General features: G+C 35.1%; 1 protein-coding gene across 1 annotated transcript; it reads left to right on the top strand.

The window, feature by feature from the left end:
- The first annotated feature begins 8,129 nt into the window (after window positions 1–8,129).
- LOC111918035 (protein REVEILLE 6) lies at window positions 8,130–10,512 on the top strand. The gene is made up of 8 exons (XM_023913691.3): window positions 8,130–8,493; window positions 8,927–8,984; window positions 9,074–9,197; window positions 9,275–9,394; window positions 9,487–9,621; window positions 9,695–9,864; window positions 9,955–10,034; window positions 10,109–10,512. The coding sequence occupies exons 1-8, from the start codon at window positions 8,303–8,305 to the stop codon at window positions 10,113–10,115; spliced, it is 885 nt and encodes a 294-aa protein (XP_023769459.1). The 5' UTR covers window positions 8,130–8,302; the 3' UTR covers window positions 10,116–10,512.
- The last annotated feature ends 4,376 nt before the right edge of the window (window positions 10,513–14,888 follow it).

Here is a 14,888-nt window from a genome sequence, read left to right as displayed (position 1 = left end):
TGATATCACAAAGACAATCATCTAACATACGACTCCTACTGGTGGGCCGGCATTGTGGCCGTAGACCCATTGCTACTGGAAGGTAACTCACCTCGAATAGGCTGCTGGTCTGTGTGGGAATTGGCTGTCTACTGCTGCTGCTAACGTCCCTCGACTGTAATTCCCACAAAACGATCAGTCAAACACGCTAGATGTTCTTAGGGTAAAATGACCCTTTTACCCCTCACCAAGTCAAAGACCAGGTCAAAGTCAACTTCCAGTTGACTGGACTCGCCGAGTCCAGAGAGCAACTCGCCGAGTCCATCCCTCACTGATCCGGTCCCACTCACCAGGTCCCTCTTTTCACTCACTGAGTCACCCCTGACTCGCTATCCGGGACTTTGGGGCCGACTCGAGTACCAACTCGCCGAGTTCTGCGAGCATCTCGCCGAGTTCCTCGAGCAGGTCCTCTGCTCGCTTCCAATCCACACCAAAACACCCCATTCGAGGGTTTGGGGGTTTCGGGACTACGTTATATGGTTAATTCCATGCACAGGTACGAAGGGTTGAGCCTTCAACGCTTAAACCCCTCGTGTTCTGTGGATGTTCATATTACTCGCCGAGTTTGAAGAACTACTCGGCGAGTTCCAGGAAATCTTCATAGGACTCGCCGAGTTTGTTCAACCAACTCGCCGAGTCGATGACCATCTTCATAGAACTCGCCGAGTCCTTCGACCCACTTCCTGAGTAGGCCAAATCTAGGACATGCAACACTTCCAGACCACAGATCCATGGTCCTAGGGCTCATTTACCACGTAAAGTTGTAAACTTTACGTGCATGCATGGCCCTATGAGCTCAAACATGCACTTCCAAGCTATACAAGAGGTCCTATGCTCAATGGGGACTTCCACTACCTCAACCACAGAGACTTTATGCTACTATGAAGTCCAAAAGGTCCACATCCGAAGTTCTTGCAGAACATTAGCCATAAACACATAGAGATTTAGGTTCTTAGGGCTTAAAACCTCTTTTCTTAGGGACAAAAGGGGACTAACGAGCTAAAGATCAAGTTAGGGTCTTTTCTACCTGAATAGAAGCCTTTCACAGAGTAGATTTCGGATCTTCTTCCCTTCTTGCACTCTTCAATCTTCTCCTTCTTCTCCCAAGCCCCAAATCACCTTCAAAATGCTAACAATCACCCACAAGGACACAAAGGAGGCTAGGGTTTCCTTCTACAGGTCTCTAGGAGTGCTAAGGGAAGTGAAGGCTGGGTTAGATCGATTAAATAGGGTGCAAACACCCGGGTTAGGGTTTAAGTCCAAATAGGGTCTACTCGCCGAGTCCATCGGACTTACTCGCCGAGTAGACCGAGTAGATCCCGCGTCTAGTCCCGCTTCTACTCGGCGAGTCAGTCCCTCAACTCGCCGAGTCCAAGGCTAATTATGCAAAATAAAGAGATTTAATAACCACGAATACATACCTGGAATCAGGTGCTACAATAGTTGAAAATGAAGATTATGTAAGAGGAAGATAAATGCGAAATTTATAAAAATCTTTGAAATAAATCAAGTTAGAAGTTGAATTATAAGAACATTAGACAATTACAATGTATATAAATGATACAAAACGACATAGTATAGTGAGTTTGGGTACCTAAGCTTATATACCCTTAAGGGTATATTCACTTTTCCCATACCCTTATGGGAAAAGTGAATATACCCTTAAGGGTATATAAGCTTAGGTACCCAAACTCACCATAATACGTCGTTTTGTTTGATATATTTATTATAATGTTCTTAAACTTCAATCCTTAACTTGATTTATTTTGAAGATTTTCAAATTTTCAATATTATCTTCCTCTTACATCACGTTTTTTGACGAACACCTACTAAGTTATATATATTATAGTTGAAAATGAAAATTATGTAAGAGGAAGATAAATGCGAAATTTATAAAAATCTTTGAAATAAATCAAGTTAGAAGTTGAATTATAAGAACATTAGACAATTACAATGTATATAAATGATACAAAACGACATAGTATGGTGAGTTTGGGTACCTAAGCTTATATACCCTTAAGGGTATATTCACTTCTCCCTATATATATATATATATATATATATATATAGGTTCAGGTTTATTTGAGATCATTCTAATTTTGTGAGACCGTGGGACCAAATCTAAAAATAATTTTTAAATGCAAAATAAATGGAAAAATCCAAAAATTCTTTTTTTAAATATTATTTCAGAACTTGAATTAACTAAAAAAAATAAAAAAAATCCAATTTTTTTTGAAAAATATGTGAAATATTCTAAATAGTATATTACACTGACATATTCTAAAAAATAATTTTAAAATGCAAAATAAATGGAAAAATCTAAAAATTCTTTTTTTAAATATTATTTTCGGAACTTGAATTAACTAAATAAAATAAAAAAAAATCCTATTTTTTTTTTTGAAAAATACGTGAAATATTCTAAATAGAATATATTACACTGTACATATTCTAAAAATAATTTTAAAATGCAAAATAAATGGAAAAATCAAAAAATTCTTTGTTTAAATATTATTTTCGGAACTTGAATTAACTAAAAAAATAAAAAAAAAAATGTGTCTCACGGTCTCACAAAATTAGGCCGTCTCACATGAACCTAACCCTATATATATATATATATATATATATATATATATATATATATATATATATATATATATATATATATATATATATATATATATATATATATATAGGGTTAGGTTCATGTGAGACGGCTTAATTTTGTGAGACCGTGAGACACTATATATATATATATATATATATATATATATATATATATATATATATATATAGGGTTAGGTTCATGTGAGACGGCTTAATTTTGTGAGACCGTGAGACACTATATATATATATATATATATATATATATATATATATATATATATATATATATATATATATATATATATATATATATATATATATATATATATATATATATATATATATATATATATATATTCCATGTTCCCTTAGGTACAGTTCCGTGCTGCTATTGGTCGGTGAACTTTTTGATTTTTTTTTACCAAAAAACAATTTTCTTTTTTTAATAACCTATGTGTTATGTTCTTGGTTTTAGAGTTTATGTTGTACTGGGTGTGAAACTCATGTATTACACGGGTTTATTAAAAAAAATATATCAAAGTTTAAATATTAAGAATTTTTTAAAATAAATTTTCAAAATAAATAAACATATTCTAATGAATAAATAGAATCACTATTAAGAAGATCATCCATAATATCAATGATTGTTTTGTCATATTCATTAAATTTAGGGATAATGTCACTGTAGCACAATGAACTTTTGTGATTTGTCCGACTTGACCAATTATGTTTTTTTCTTGCTCATAAGGTCATCTAACTTTTACTTTACATGTCAATTTGGTCATTATCGTTAGTTTTTAACCATTCATCCGTTAACTAGTTATCAAAATTACACGAATGGGCCCTAATCCTATAGTATAAATTTCTTTCGTAATTGGTCGTTATCAGCCATGTTTTAAATCACTCGACTAAAACTACTACAATCCTGAAACTCTAGGGACCAAAGTGTAGTATTGTCATTATTCTCCCCATTAAATCTGGTTGAAACTCGAAGCATACCATTGGATTTCATAAGCACCAAACCAAATAATAGGCAAAAAAAATTTTGATGTAGGAGTTTTAGGTGGGGATTGTGGTAGTTTTAGTATCTATCTTCGAACCTTTTCTTCCTTCCATCGATCCTTGCTGCCAAACCGTCCCCACCTGAAATATCGCAGCTTGCCTTGCCCCATCAAAGAGCTCCTTATGATTCGACCTTCGTTCTCCCTCGCGAACGGTCAAAGACCGGAAATCCTTTGCCCCTCGCTCCCTTCTATGATGTTCCCATCAACCCAATGCCCCCAAAGTCTCGCCTTGTTGCCACCACTGCTTGCAGCAAAGCCGTGGCTCACATCTCGTAGTCGGAAGAGACGAGGAAGGCTTCGTAGCTTTCCCTTTTCCTTCTCTTTGGTCTCACCTGACCCTCCTCTTCGCACCCTACTGACGGAGAAGCAAGAGCGCAGCCCCGCTGCTTCTTTCACTTCGTTGCGTAGGCTTGTAAAACCCAGAGACGATCTCCCTCGTTGCTATCAATCGACCCATGACCTACGAGATTAGACGCCTGTGAGCCTTTCTTTCCTTCCCCTCGCGAATCGCCAACCACCGTCGAAACCCCAAATCAAATTCTCCTTCGATTTTGTTTTTGCCTCAACGACTGCTTCGTGTTCCTTCCGATCGACTTGCCACTGCTTTCGTTCATCCGTTGTATACCCGATCAAACAAAAGAAACGGGGTCTTAAAAGCCCCAATGTTACACTTTGGTCCCTAGAGTTTCAGGATTGTGGTAGTTTTAGTCGAGTGATTTAAAACATGGCTGATAACGACCAATTCCGAAAGAAATTTAAACTATAGGGGCCATTCGTGTAATTTTGATAACTAGTTAACGGATGAATGGTTAAAAACTAACGATAATGACCAAATTGACATGTAAAGTAAAAGTTAAATGACCTTATGAGCAAGAAAAAAACATAATTGGTCAAGTCGGACAAATCACAAAAGTTCATTGTGCTAGAGTGACATTATCCCTTAAATTTATTATCATATTCAATGTATTTTAATATATCATATATATTTTTTAAGATTCTTTGTATTTATTATCACATTAAATGTATTTAATACTTTACATATATAAATTTAGTATTATGTGTCATATTAATTGATTTAATTCAAAAAAACCACAAAATGACATGTGGATTTAAATTTAATAAAAAAATTTACAAAATTACATGTGGCAAATTTAATGAAAAGATGACATTTGGCAAAATGAACTTTATTTATTAGGATAGATACGTGTTCGCTTGGGGCAACCCGCTTTCTACGTGTTTCACAATGCATCAATCATTATCGTCTCCTACCTCCTCACTCATCTTCAATATTCGTCGTTGTTCGCCCTCTCATTCGCTTCGTCTCTTTTCGTCTTCCTCCAGGTAGTTGAGGGTTTTCCGATTCATTCTTTGTACAATTATTGGATTAATCGTCAAACAATATCTTACTACCTCTCTCCTCCAATCAACCATCTAGATATGCGTCTTCCTTAATTACCACACGTATCGCCCTATTGTCTTCATCTAAATCCATGTATCGCCCACCTCCTTTGCCACCGCTTTAATCGATCTTCACCTTTTACCGTCTCAGAGAAACAACCCCATTTCTTCACTTCACAGTTGATCCACACTCACAGTTTCCTCCTCCTTTACCCACCCACCTCCGATACTATTTCGAGCCCTAAATTAGTTGAAGGAATATCTCACTCTATTTCAATTTGGCATATTACACGAGCAAAATTGCTTCTCTTCTTGGTCACTAGTTACGCTTATAGCTCTGATAATTTCTCCCACAATTCCAGCATTGCGTTTTGCAACTTCTGCCCCTTTAGCACTACTAGTATGTTAAGCTCTTGCGTTGTTAATAACAAATCGCTTCATTCTAGTTCTAGCATATACTCGTGATTTGGCCACTTTAGTTTTAAATCGACGTAGTTAGCGATACTATTGGAATTATTGAGTTAGGATTGATCATGATTGTGTTATTTCGACAATATAATGAAAAATTGCAAGCACCAGGTTTCATGTGCTCTTTCTATAGTCTTATATTTCCTTTTCTATTTCCTTCCTATTGCTATTGTCCATATAGTCGTATATTTCCTTTTCTATTTCCACTAAATCGTTGCAGATTTTGCATGGTTGTTAAGTGGTGATTTGCAGTGATTTCATGAATGTGGTTCCTTTTTTGGTCCCACCCTGGGGCGAAGCCCGGGATCCTTTTCTAGTTTGGAATTGAAAACACATGTTTTCTAATTAAGTGAAACCGACAAAAATATAATATTAAACAATACTTGTGGTGGATTGAGTAAGATTGAACTTGTATAGATCATATAGATCGTTTGCTTTGCAATAATAATAATTATTATTCTGTATGATTGAGTCTTTTTTCTTTTTAAAGAACCAATTTACACCGACAATCTTAAAGAAGTTGTATTGATTTTTAAGTTTCTATAACATCATCACCACTTTTTATAAAATAACTACATATTTCCATGGGTACTATTATATGTACCCCTCACTCATATAAATCGTCACATCATGAGGGGGTACACAAGCATTATTATACTCACAATGGAGTACACAAGACAATTGGGGACCGGGAGGGGAGGGGGGGGGGAGAGGTATAAATAGAATTTCCATATTTCTATTTGTCTTCGATATATTTTGATGAACGTTACCATTTTGTTTTACATATTTAAATATGAACCTTCCATCATTTTATTATCTATTTATTTTTTATTTTGTCCAATACTATACGATAGCTTCATTTTTTAAAATTGTAATTTTCCCCTTTATTTATGTTAAATAAATACTATTAGATGGGTCCAAAAACACATCTTGATATATATGTTAGCTACTCTACCTACATAATATATATATATATATATATATATATATATATATATATATATATATATATATGACATGATATTACACATAGTTAACATCATTAATTTCACAAGTTCATGATAAAACATTCAATTTCAAATATAAAAGTAAAGTTTTTATTAGACTATGACTATATTTGTAACATTACAATTAACTTGTAAACATTATAATTAACTTATAAGACATCTTATTTTCAATATTGTTTAGATTGTCATGTTTATAAAACAAAAAATAGTTAAAATAAACTGTTTACGTTAACGTTTCAATAAACTTATGAAAATTCTTTTAACAACTAAGGTTGTGTTTGACACGCCACAATTATCTTATTTTTCGAGCTTTTTTACGTTGTCGTGTTTGGTAAACCAAAAAATAGCTTATAAGCTAGTTTTTTGAAAAGCTACTTAAGTTGTGTTTGGCACGCCACAGCCAGCTGATAAGCTAGTTTATTTTTCGAGTTTTTTTATGTTGTCGTGTTTGATAAGCCAAAAAGTAGCTTATAAGCTAGCTTTTTGAAAAGCTACTTAGACTAGCTTTTTAGGAGTTTTTTTAAAATTTTCCAAATACACCCCTTAATTAATTATAGAAACACATATTCTTACATGTCCTTTTATGTAATTTTATATATTTCAGCTAGCTTTTCAGCTAGTTTTACCAAACGTTATTTTTTATCAGCTAACTTTTCACCTATCAACTAACTTTTTATTTAACAGCTACATTTTCAGCCATCAGGTACTTTTTCAACTAGTCCGCTAAACATAGCCTTAGACTAGCTTTTTAGAAGCTTTTTTAAAAATTTTCAAATACACCCCTTAATTAATTATAGAAACACATACTCTTACATGTCTTTTTATGTAATTTTATATATTTCAGCTAGTTTACCAACGTTATTTTTTATCAGCTAGCTTTTCAGCTATCAACTAGTTTTTTATTTAACAACTAATTTTTCAGCTAAACATAGCCTAAAGTCATGGTTGTTAAAATCGCGATCCTGATCGTACGATCCTACGATCCTAGGTATGAAAAACGATCCGGATCGTAAAAGGATCGAATTTGGGGTAGGATCGCAAGTAGGATCGTAAGATCGTAGGTAGGATCGTAGGATTGAGATCCGATCCGATCCTACCTTCCTTTGATTTTTATTTATTTATTTTTTTTTGTTGCAAATGAATTTTTTTTACCATTTTATGTCTTTTACCTTTTACCAATCTACCATTTATTATTTTTTATTATGACTTATAACTAATATTTTGAAGTTTTTATAACTTTTGAACAAAAAATAAATGTTTGAAATATTTTTCATGATTAAATATTATAAATTAAAATTATATTCTATTTTGTGGGATCTTAGGATCTCGATCCCGATCTTGCAAACCAAAAAACGATCATAGGTAGGATTCCGTCTTAACAACCTTGCCTGAAGTATCAACTAAAGTTAACATTTAGTTTTTAGCTAGTATAACATGAAAATTAAGTATAAGTTGGGGGACGATATATGTCATTAACTCTAAAAACATTTGAGATATTTTTAAGTATCTGTTGTCGACATGTTACTGTGGGGTAGCGACGCATGTAACCATAGCCCTACATCGATTCACAAAGCAAGCCACATCATTTCTTCCCCGTTTCTCTCTCCTTCATCGTCGTTCACAGCGAAGCCACCCAAAATACACACACTGATTACACCAGAACACACACACACAACCATCACATGTATCACTGAGAATCATCTCACCTTCTACTTCAATCCAATGGGCATGGCTCTCCCTAACATTGGCTCTCTCTCCACCCCAACCGCTGCCGTTGCTCCGCCATCAACAAACTCCTCTTCCTCATCCGTCGATGACGCTTCCAAGAAGATCAGAAAACCCTACACGATTACCAAGTCTAGAGAGAGTTGGACGGAACCGGAGCACGATAAATTCCTTGAAGCTCTTCAACTGTGAGTTTCCTTTGATCTTCAATTAACATGATTAAGCGAGTTTCTGAATTGTCTTCTGCTACGTCGCTAGGGTTTACGATTTCATTTTCCATTACGCGTGAAGTTTAAGAGTATATTTTGTACTGGAATTGTAAAAGTAAGGGCTTTAGGTTGCTTTACGGTTAGTCGGACTCTGTGTTGTTCCTTCTTCTTCATCCTTTTGCAATGTGAATTCTAATTTACAGTAATTTACGTTTGCTACCGTAGTTGTTTGTTAGGGTTTCATTTCTGGGGCTGAGTTACTGGTGATCATGGGTAGAACGTACTTGATCACCCTCCAAGTCTTTCAATTCCGAGTGCAAAATAACTTTATGATTGTCCAGATCCTAAAGATGTTAGGCTTATCAAGTCATACCAGTTGCCTAATTCTTCTTTGTGCTTCATTCATTTACAGCTTTGATCGTGACTGGAAGAAAATTGAAGCTTTCATAGGTTCAAAGACTGTTATCCAGGTGCACTTACTTTTCCCTTATGAATTCACATCCAATACAATATCTTATACAACAGAAAATTTATATAAAGGTGAATGAATTAATGGCAGATTCGTAGTCATGCACAAAAATACTTTCTCAAGGTTCAAAAAAGTGGTACAAATGAACATCTCCCTCCTCCTCGTCCAAAAAGAAAAGCTGCTCATCCATATCCACAAAAAGCTGCAAAAAACCGTTAGTAAATCACAATTTTTTTTATTTAATCACATAATTTCAACATTAAAACTGATGATATTCTCTACATTGAACAGCTCCAGTGCTCTCAAATGTCACATCATCATTTCAATCTTCTGAATTTTTACAAACAAATCCTTCTACACTGGTAAAGAACACCACCATGGAAACTGGTAGTTTGTCCCATATAGCAAAAGGTAAAGATTTTTTTTCTTTCTCTTTTTCTTTCTTTCTGGTTGCTTATATATATGAATATTACTATTTTGTTAATTAATAATTTTGTTTACAGATGATATAGTATCTGGAGGCCAAGGGCAACCAATTGCTGCTAGTGTTAACTATTCCAGTAGTAATGAAAGTGCTCCAAAAACACGAACAACAAGTGAAACACATGAACAAAGGATTCATGGACTTCCATCAAGAGGTAATTCAACTTATTTACTTCAGTCATTTAATCAGTAAAAATACTTTTCTGAATGCTTTTGTAATTGGTGCAGTTTTGCCTGACTTTGCTCAAGTATACGGGTTCATTGGCAGTGTGTTTGATCCAAATACAGCTGGACACTTACATAGGCTCAAAAAGATGGACCCCATTGATGTTGAAACAGTGTTGTTGCTAATGAGAAACCTCTCTATCAACTTAACTAGTCCTGATTTTGAGGATCATGTAAGCTTTCTTCAAACCCTTATTATTATTATGATTATTTATATTAAATAGGAAGCTAAAGAGAAAAGTGTTTGTGTTGTGTGTATGTAGAGGAAATTGTTGTCAAGTTATGAAGTTGATTCAGACAAAGAAAATTCAGATGATGCAGTGGATGCGCTTCTTGATTGTGGGTAAGGAATATATAATGTGAATACAATGTTTTTTTTATTGATGATAAAGATATTGGATATTAAAAAAATGACAGGACATAGATAAAAGATGTGTGGGGCCCGTGTGGTTTGACAAGTAAGCAAGCATCCATGAAAGTGCAGCTTGTATTGTGCAAGCTCCTACTACTGTGTAAATATGATATGATAATTCAACAACTGATTTGGGGAGGGAGGAAGAAGATGATAGATGAATTGTTGCGGGAAATGTTGTAAAGCTTGAAATTTCGAGTTTTGACACAAAAATACACACCTTGATAAGAATTTAGTATATTGATATGTGGTATTTTATATATTTGTGTTATTAGTGTGAAGTAATTGTTGTTTGTGTTTGGTTTGTATTCTACCTAACAAGTAACCAGATAGAAGATGTTATGTAACAAAGCAACTGTATTATTGCTTGGATGATTATCTTAAAATGTTGAATATTTTTTATATGATATATTATGATGTTGTAGTGTGGTTGAAGATGGAAAAGGATAGTGTATTGTTTTTGTTGTACTGTGTAAGTTGCTATTTGTAAAATTTCGATATCCTGTTTTCAAGCCGCATAATCCTCAAAATTAGCACTTTGCCCCTCCAAACTTGATATAAATTAGTGTTGGTTTATTTAGTCTAAAAACGCTATTTATTTTCTGACTTTTTTCTTCAACTTTCAGTATGAAATGACATCCTCACAAGTTTCCAAAAAACAAGTATATGGATGACGCAAGTTCTTTTACATACCTGGAAAACATGTTTAATGATTGAAAATATTTTACGACAATAAACATGTTTAAAAACTTTTCATGATTTGTTAGTGGAACAAGGTTGAGCACTTTCAATCCTTCATTAGAATTTGGGATGTATTCAAATATTTTAATTTTGGGTTATTGTCACTGTAGCCCAACAAAGTTACGTATAATGGTTTAAATGGTCCCTCGTGATTATTTTTTGCGTTTTAAGAGCTTAAACTTGTTATTTCTTGTTTTAAAAGGACAATCTTGGAAAAATGAAGGGGTCACCCGGTGACCCCATCCTACCTGACAATTTTTTTCCACGTCATATTAAATTAGCTCATTTCATTGTCATGTGTGCACAGTAGTTCATAGAGATACCGTACGTTTAAACCCTTCAACTGTCCCCTTCTATCATTTTCTTCTTTAACTTCCGCATCGAATTTTGTTGTTGATTTGTTCTTCGGTCCTATCCATTTCTTCAAGTGTTAGTGACTCAAATCGGGGAACTTTGTTGTTGCTATGGCCGTTTTCATGAAGATTGATCTACATTTTGCTGGAATTTTTACCAGGTACCCCTCTATTACTTACACAGATGGAGCAGAGCAACGGTTTGATGATGTTGATTTTGCTGGAATGGACAAGAATGAATTTGTCGAGTTCCTTGAAAGATTCGCATGTGAGATATGCGTGAATGTGTATTTTTGCATGCCCGATGTTGTTTTTCCTGATGGTTTAAGGTTAATCACGAATGACATGGATTACATGGAACTAATCGAAGTAGGGTATGCTTCTGATTGTGTAATCGATGTATATATGGACCATCTTGGTGTTAATGTACATCAATGGATTCTTGAAGAGCAAGCAGAAGTTGGCAGTTCTTTGGACCAATTATCCAATGCAAATGAAGATCGTGAAGAAGTTCACAGTCGTATGGATATGGATGATGGTATCGACATGCAAGATTTACATGGTGGTATGGATGATATCCCACGTCCAAACGAGGATTTGCAAGGAGAGCAAGATGGTGACATTCACATGGAAGGGGACAGTGATCATGATGAGTGCATTCCTATGAACAAGACAAAGGAGGATGAGTTTCTGAGTAAGTTGTGCCCAAAGGAGCAAGTCACCCCAGATAGTCCACCTCGTGAAGATACATATGATCCACCAGAAGAAGTTGAGATAATTTCTACTGACCAGGCTATTTACAATGAGAATGTTCATTGGAAAAAGCAAAAACCTGTATTAGGTATGAGATTTGTGAGTCCTAAACAACTGAAACATATGATGTGTAAATATGTTGTAGCAAATGGTTATCAGTTGTGTTACAAAAAAAAATGATAGTAGGAGGCTGTTAGTGAAATGTTGTTCTGGGCAGTGCAAGTTTAAGATGTGGGCTTCTTGGATGAGTGAGGAAAAGTCTTTCCAGATAAAGAGTCTTATAAATGAGCATAATTGTGCAAGAAACTTCAAGTTAGGTTCAATTGTCAATTATTCATGGATAGGTACCCATTACACAACACAATTCTTACATAAACAAAAGGTTGGTGTGAGGCTACTTAGGGATGAGGTTAAAGAGAAATTTGGTACAGATGTGAGTATGGGATAGTGTAGAAGAGCAAAGACGTATGTAATTGAACTGATTGAAGGAACATTAGTGGCGCATTATGCAAAGTTGTGGTCATATGGTGAGGAGATTAGAAGATCAAATCCAGGATCAACAGTCAAAATTGATGTCAATTCAATGCCAGATGGTAAGAATTATTTTAGCAAACTTTATTTGTGTTTTGATGGGCTTAAGAAAGGGTGGAGAGGGAGTTGTAGAAGGGTTATACATTTAGATGGATGTTTCTTAAAGGGCTTATGTAGTGGTGAGCTCATATCTACTATAGGAAGAGATGCCAATAATCACATATTTCCAATTGCATTGGCAGTTGTCTGTGTAAAGAACAAAGAAAATTGAAAATGGTTTTTGGAAAACCTTAGAGATGACTTGCAACTGAATGATGGTTTTGGTATAACATTAATGTCAGATCAACATAAGGTTAGTAGTTTTACTTCCTAATTTAATAAATTCTAGTTTCATACCCTTTATATAATTTATTACCATTGTTGCACAGGGGCTGTTAGAGGCTGTGAAGGAAATACTGACTATTGTTGAACATAGGCAGTGTGCAAGGCATATTGTTGCCAACTTTAGGAAAAGATTCAGTGGTGTGCATTATGAAAACATGTTTTGGAATGCAAGCAAGGCATCCACTGAGCCTTTCTTCAATGCAGCCATGAAGGAGATTGAAGTGCTTAACCCTGCAGCCTTTGCTTATCTTATGGACACCAACCCCAAATCTTGGAGTAGAGCATTTTTTCAAGAGGGAAAGATGTGTGATGCAGTGGAGAATGGGTTATCTGAGAGCTTCAACAGTGTGATAAGAGATGCTAGGAAAAAGCCAATCATCACCATGTTAAAGGAGATTATATTGTATGTTATGGAGAGAATATACAATTTAAAGATTAAAGGTAGTTCATGGCCTGATTACAAGCCTTGCCCAACAATTACACTCCTTCTGAATCAATTAAAAAAAGCACAAAGGTACTTTCTAATCTCTAAACTCATAAATTAATATAATTACTTATGTTATGTCTATACTAGGTATTGGCAGGTTTTACCAAGTGGTCTAAACCAATTTGAAACAAGCAATGTGGTTGAGTCCTATGCTGTTGACCTGGACAAGAAGACTTGCACTTGTAGAGTGTGACAACTTAATGGGTATGGGTGTGTGCATTCAGTTGCAACTATATCATTCCTCAATAGAGATGTTGGTGGTTATGTTGATACAATGTTCTATGTAGCAGTCTACAAGAACACCTATAGGTATCTAATTCAGGGGATGAATAGTAGCAACACTGTGTCTAAGGCAGGGAAAAAATATCATGCAATGTTTGCAAAAATGTGGGGCATAACAAGGTCACATGTCCTCAAGCTGAAAGACCTCAAGTGCAAAAACCTGAAGTTGGTAGGAGGCCCTAACTAAATGTTAAAAAAGGATAACAGGTGTCAATGGAAAAAGGTGAAGCAACAGGAGGGGTCAATGGAAAAGGTGAAGGAGCAGGAGGTGTCAATGGAAAAGATAAAGGTGAAGGAGCAGGAGGTGTCAATGAAGGGAAAAATGGTAAATGAGCAAAATCAGTGCACGAAGGGCAAAAGGGTCAAGGAGCAACAATTGTTGATGTTGGAAGGATATCTAAAAGAAAGAAATCAGAGAGAATCATAAGGATGAAACTTGCTAAGAGGGTGAAGGGAAAAGATCGGAAAGGAGAAACAAGTGCAAACCCATTGGAGCTTAATGATTAGGATCTTATTTTGTTTTAGTTGTTATCTTTTAACTTGGTTGTGTTTGGTTGGATTTAAGTGTTAAGTTTGGTATTAGGATATAGTAGGTTATTAAGTTTGGAATTGGACAAGTTGTTATGTTTTAACTTTGTTGCGTTTGGTTGGATTTAAGTGTTAACTTTGTTTAATTTGATTGTTCATATTTCGTACATAAAAAACACATCAAACCCCAAATATAACCACTTCAATTAAATAAAGTACATTACAGATTACATAACAACTTAAAGGAAATAAAGTACATTACAAGTTTCAAAAGACATCAAAGTGCATTACAAGATACATAACAAGACAAGTGGTCCAACTGACCTTCATTACAATTTGTACATGATTAAACAGACAAAAAATACCCAACTACATACTAGGTAAACCTTTAACTTAAAGACCTCAAATTGAAGCTTTTTGTTGGACTTATACAACCCATTTATGATCAAACCTTCATTGTTGCACTCCATTTCATCACCTCAATGTAACACCCAGAATCTGAAAGACCAAGAAAAGAAAGGAAAAGCTCTAAGTCATGAGTCTACTCATCGAGTCCAGGGAGGAACTCGACGAGTTGGAGCGGGATCCGGGGTATTGAGTAAGTGACCGGCTCGGCGAGTCGGCTAGTGGACTTGGCGAGTCTGGTCTGGATGAGAAAAACCCTAATTCTGGGGGTTGTGCCCTATTTAAAGAACATTACACCCCTTCCCCAGCCTTTTTACTCCC

Source organism: Lactuca sativa, chromosome 9 (assembly GCF_002870075.4).
Source record: "Lactuca sativa cultivar Salinas chromosome 9, Lsat_Salinas_v11, whole genome shotgun sequence".
NCBI lineage: Eukaryota > Viridiplantae > Streptophyta > Magnoliopsida > Asterales > Asteraceae > Lactuca > Lactuca sativa.
Note: the sequence above shows the minus strand (reverse complement) of the source record. Positions and strands in the feature narration are given on the sequence as shown.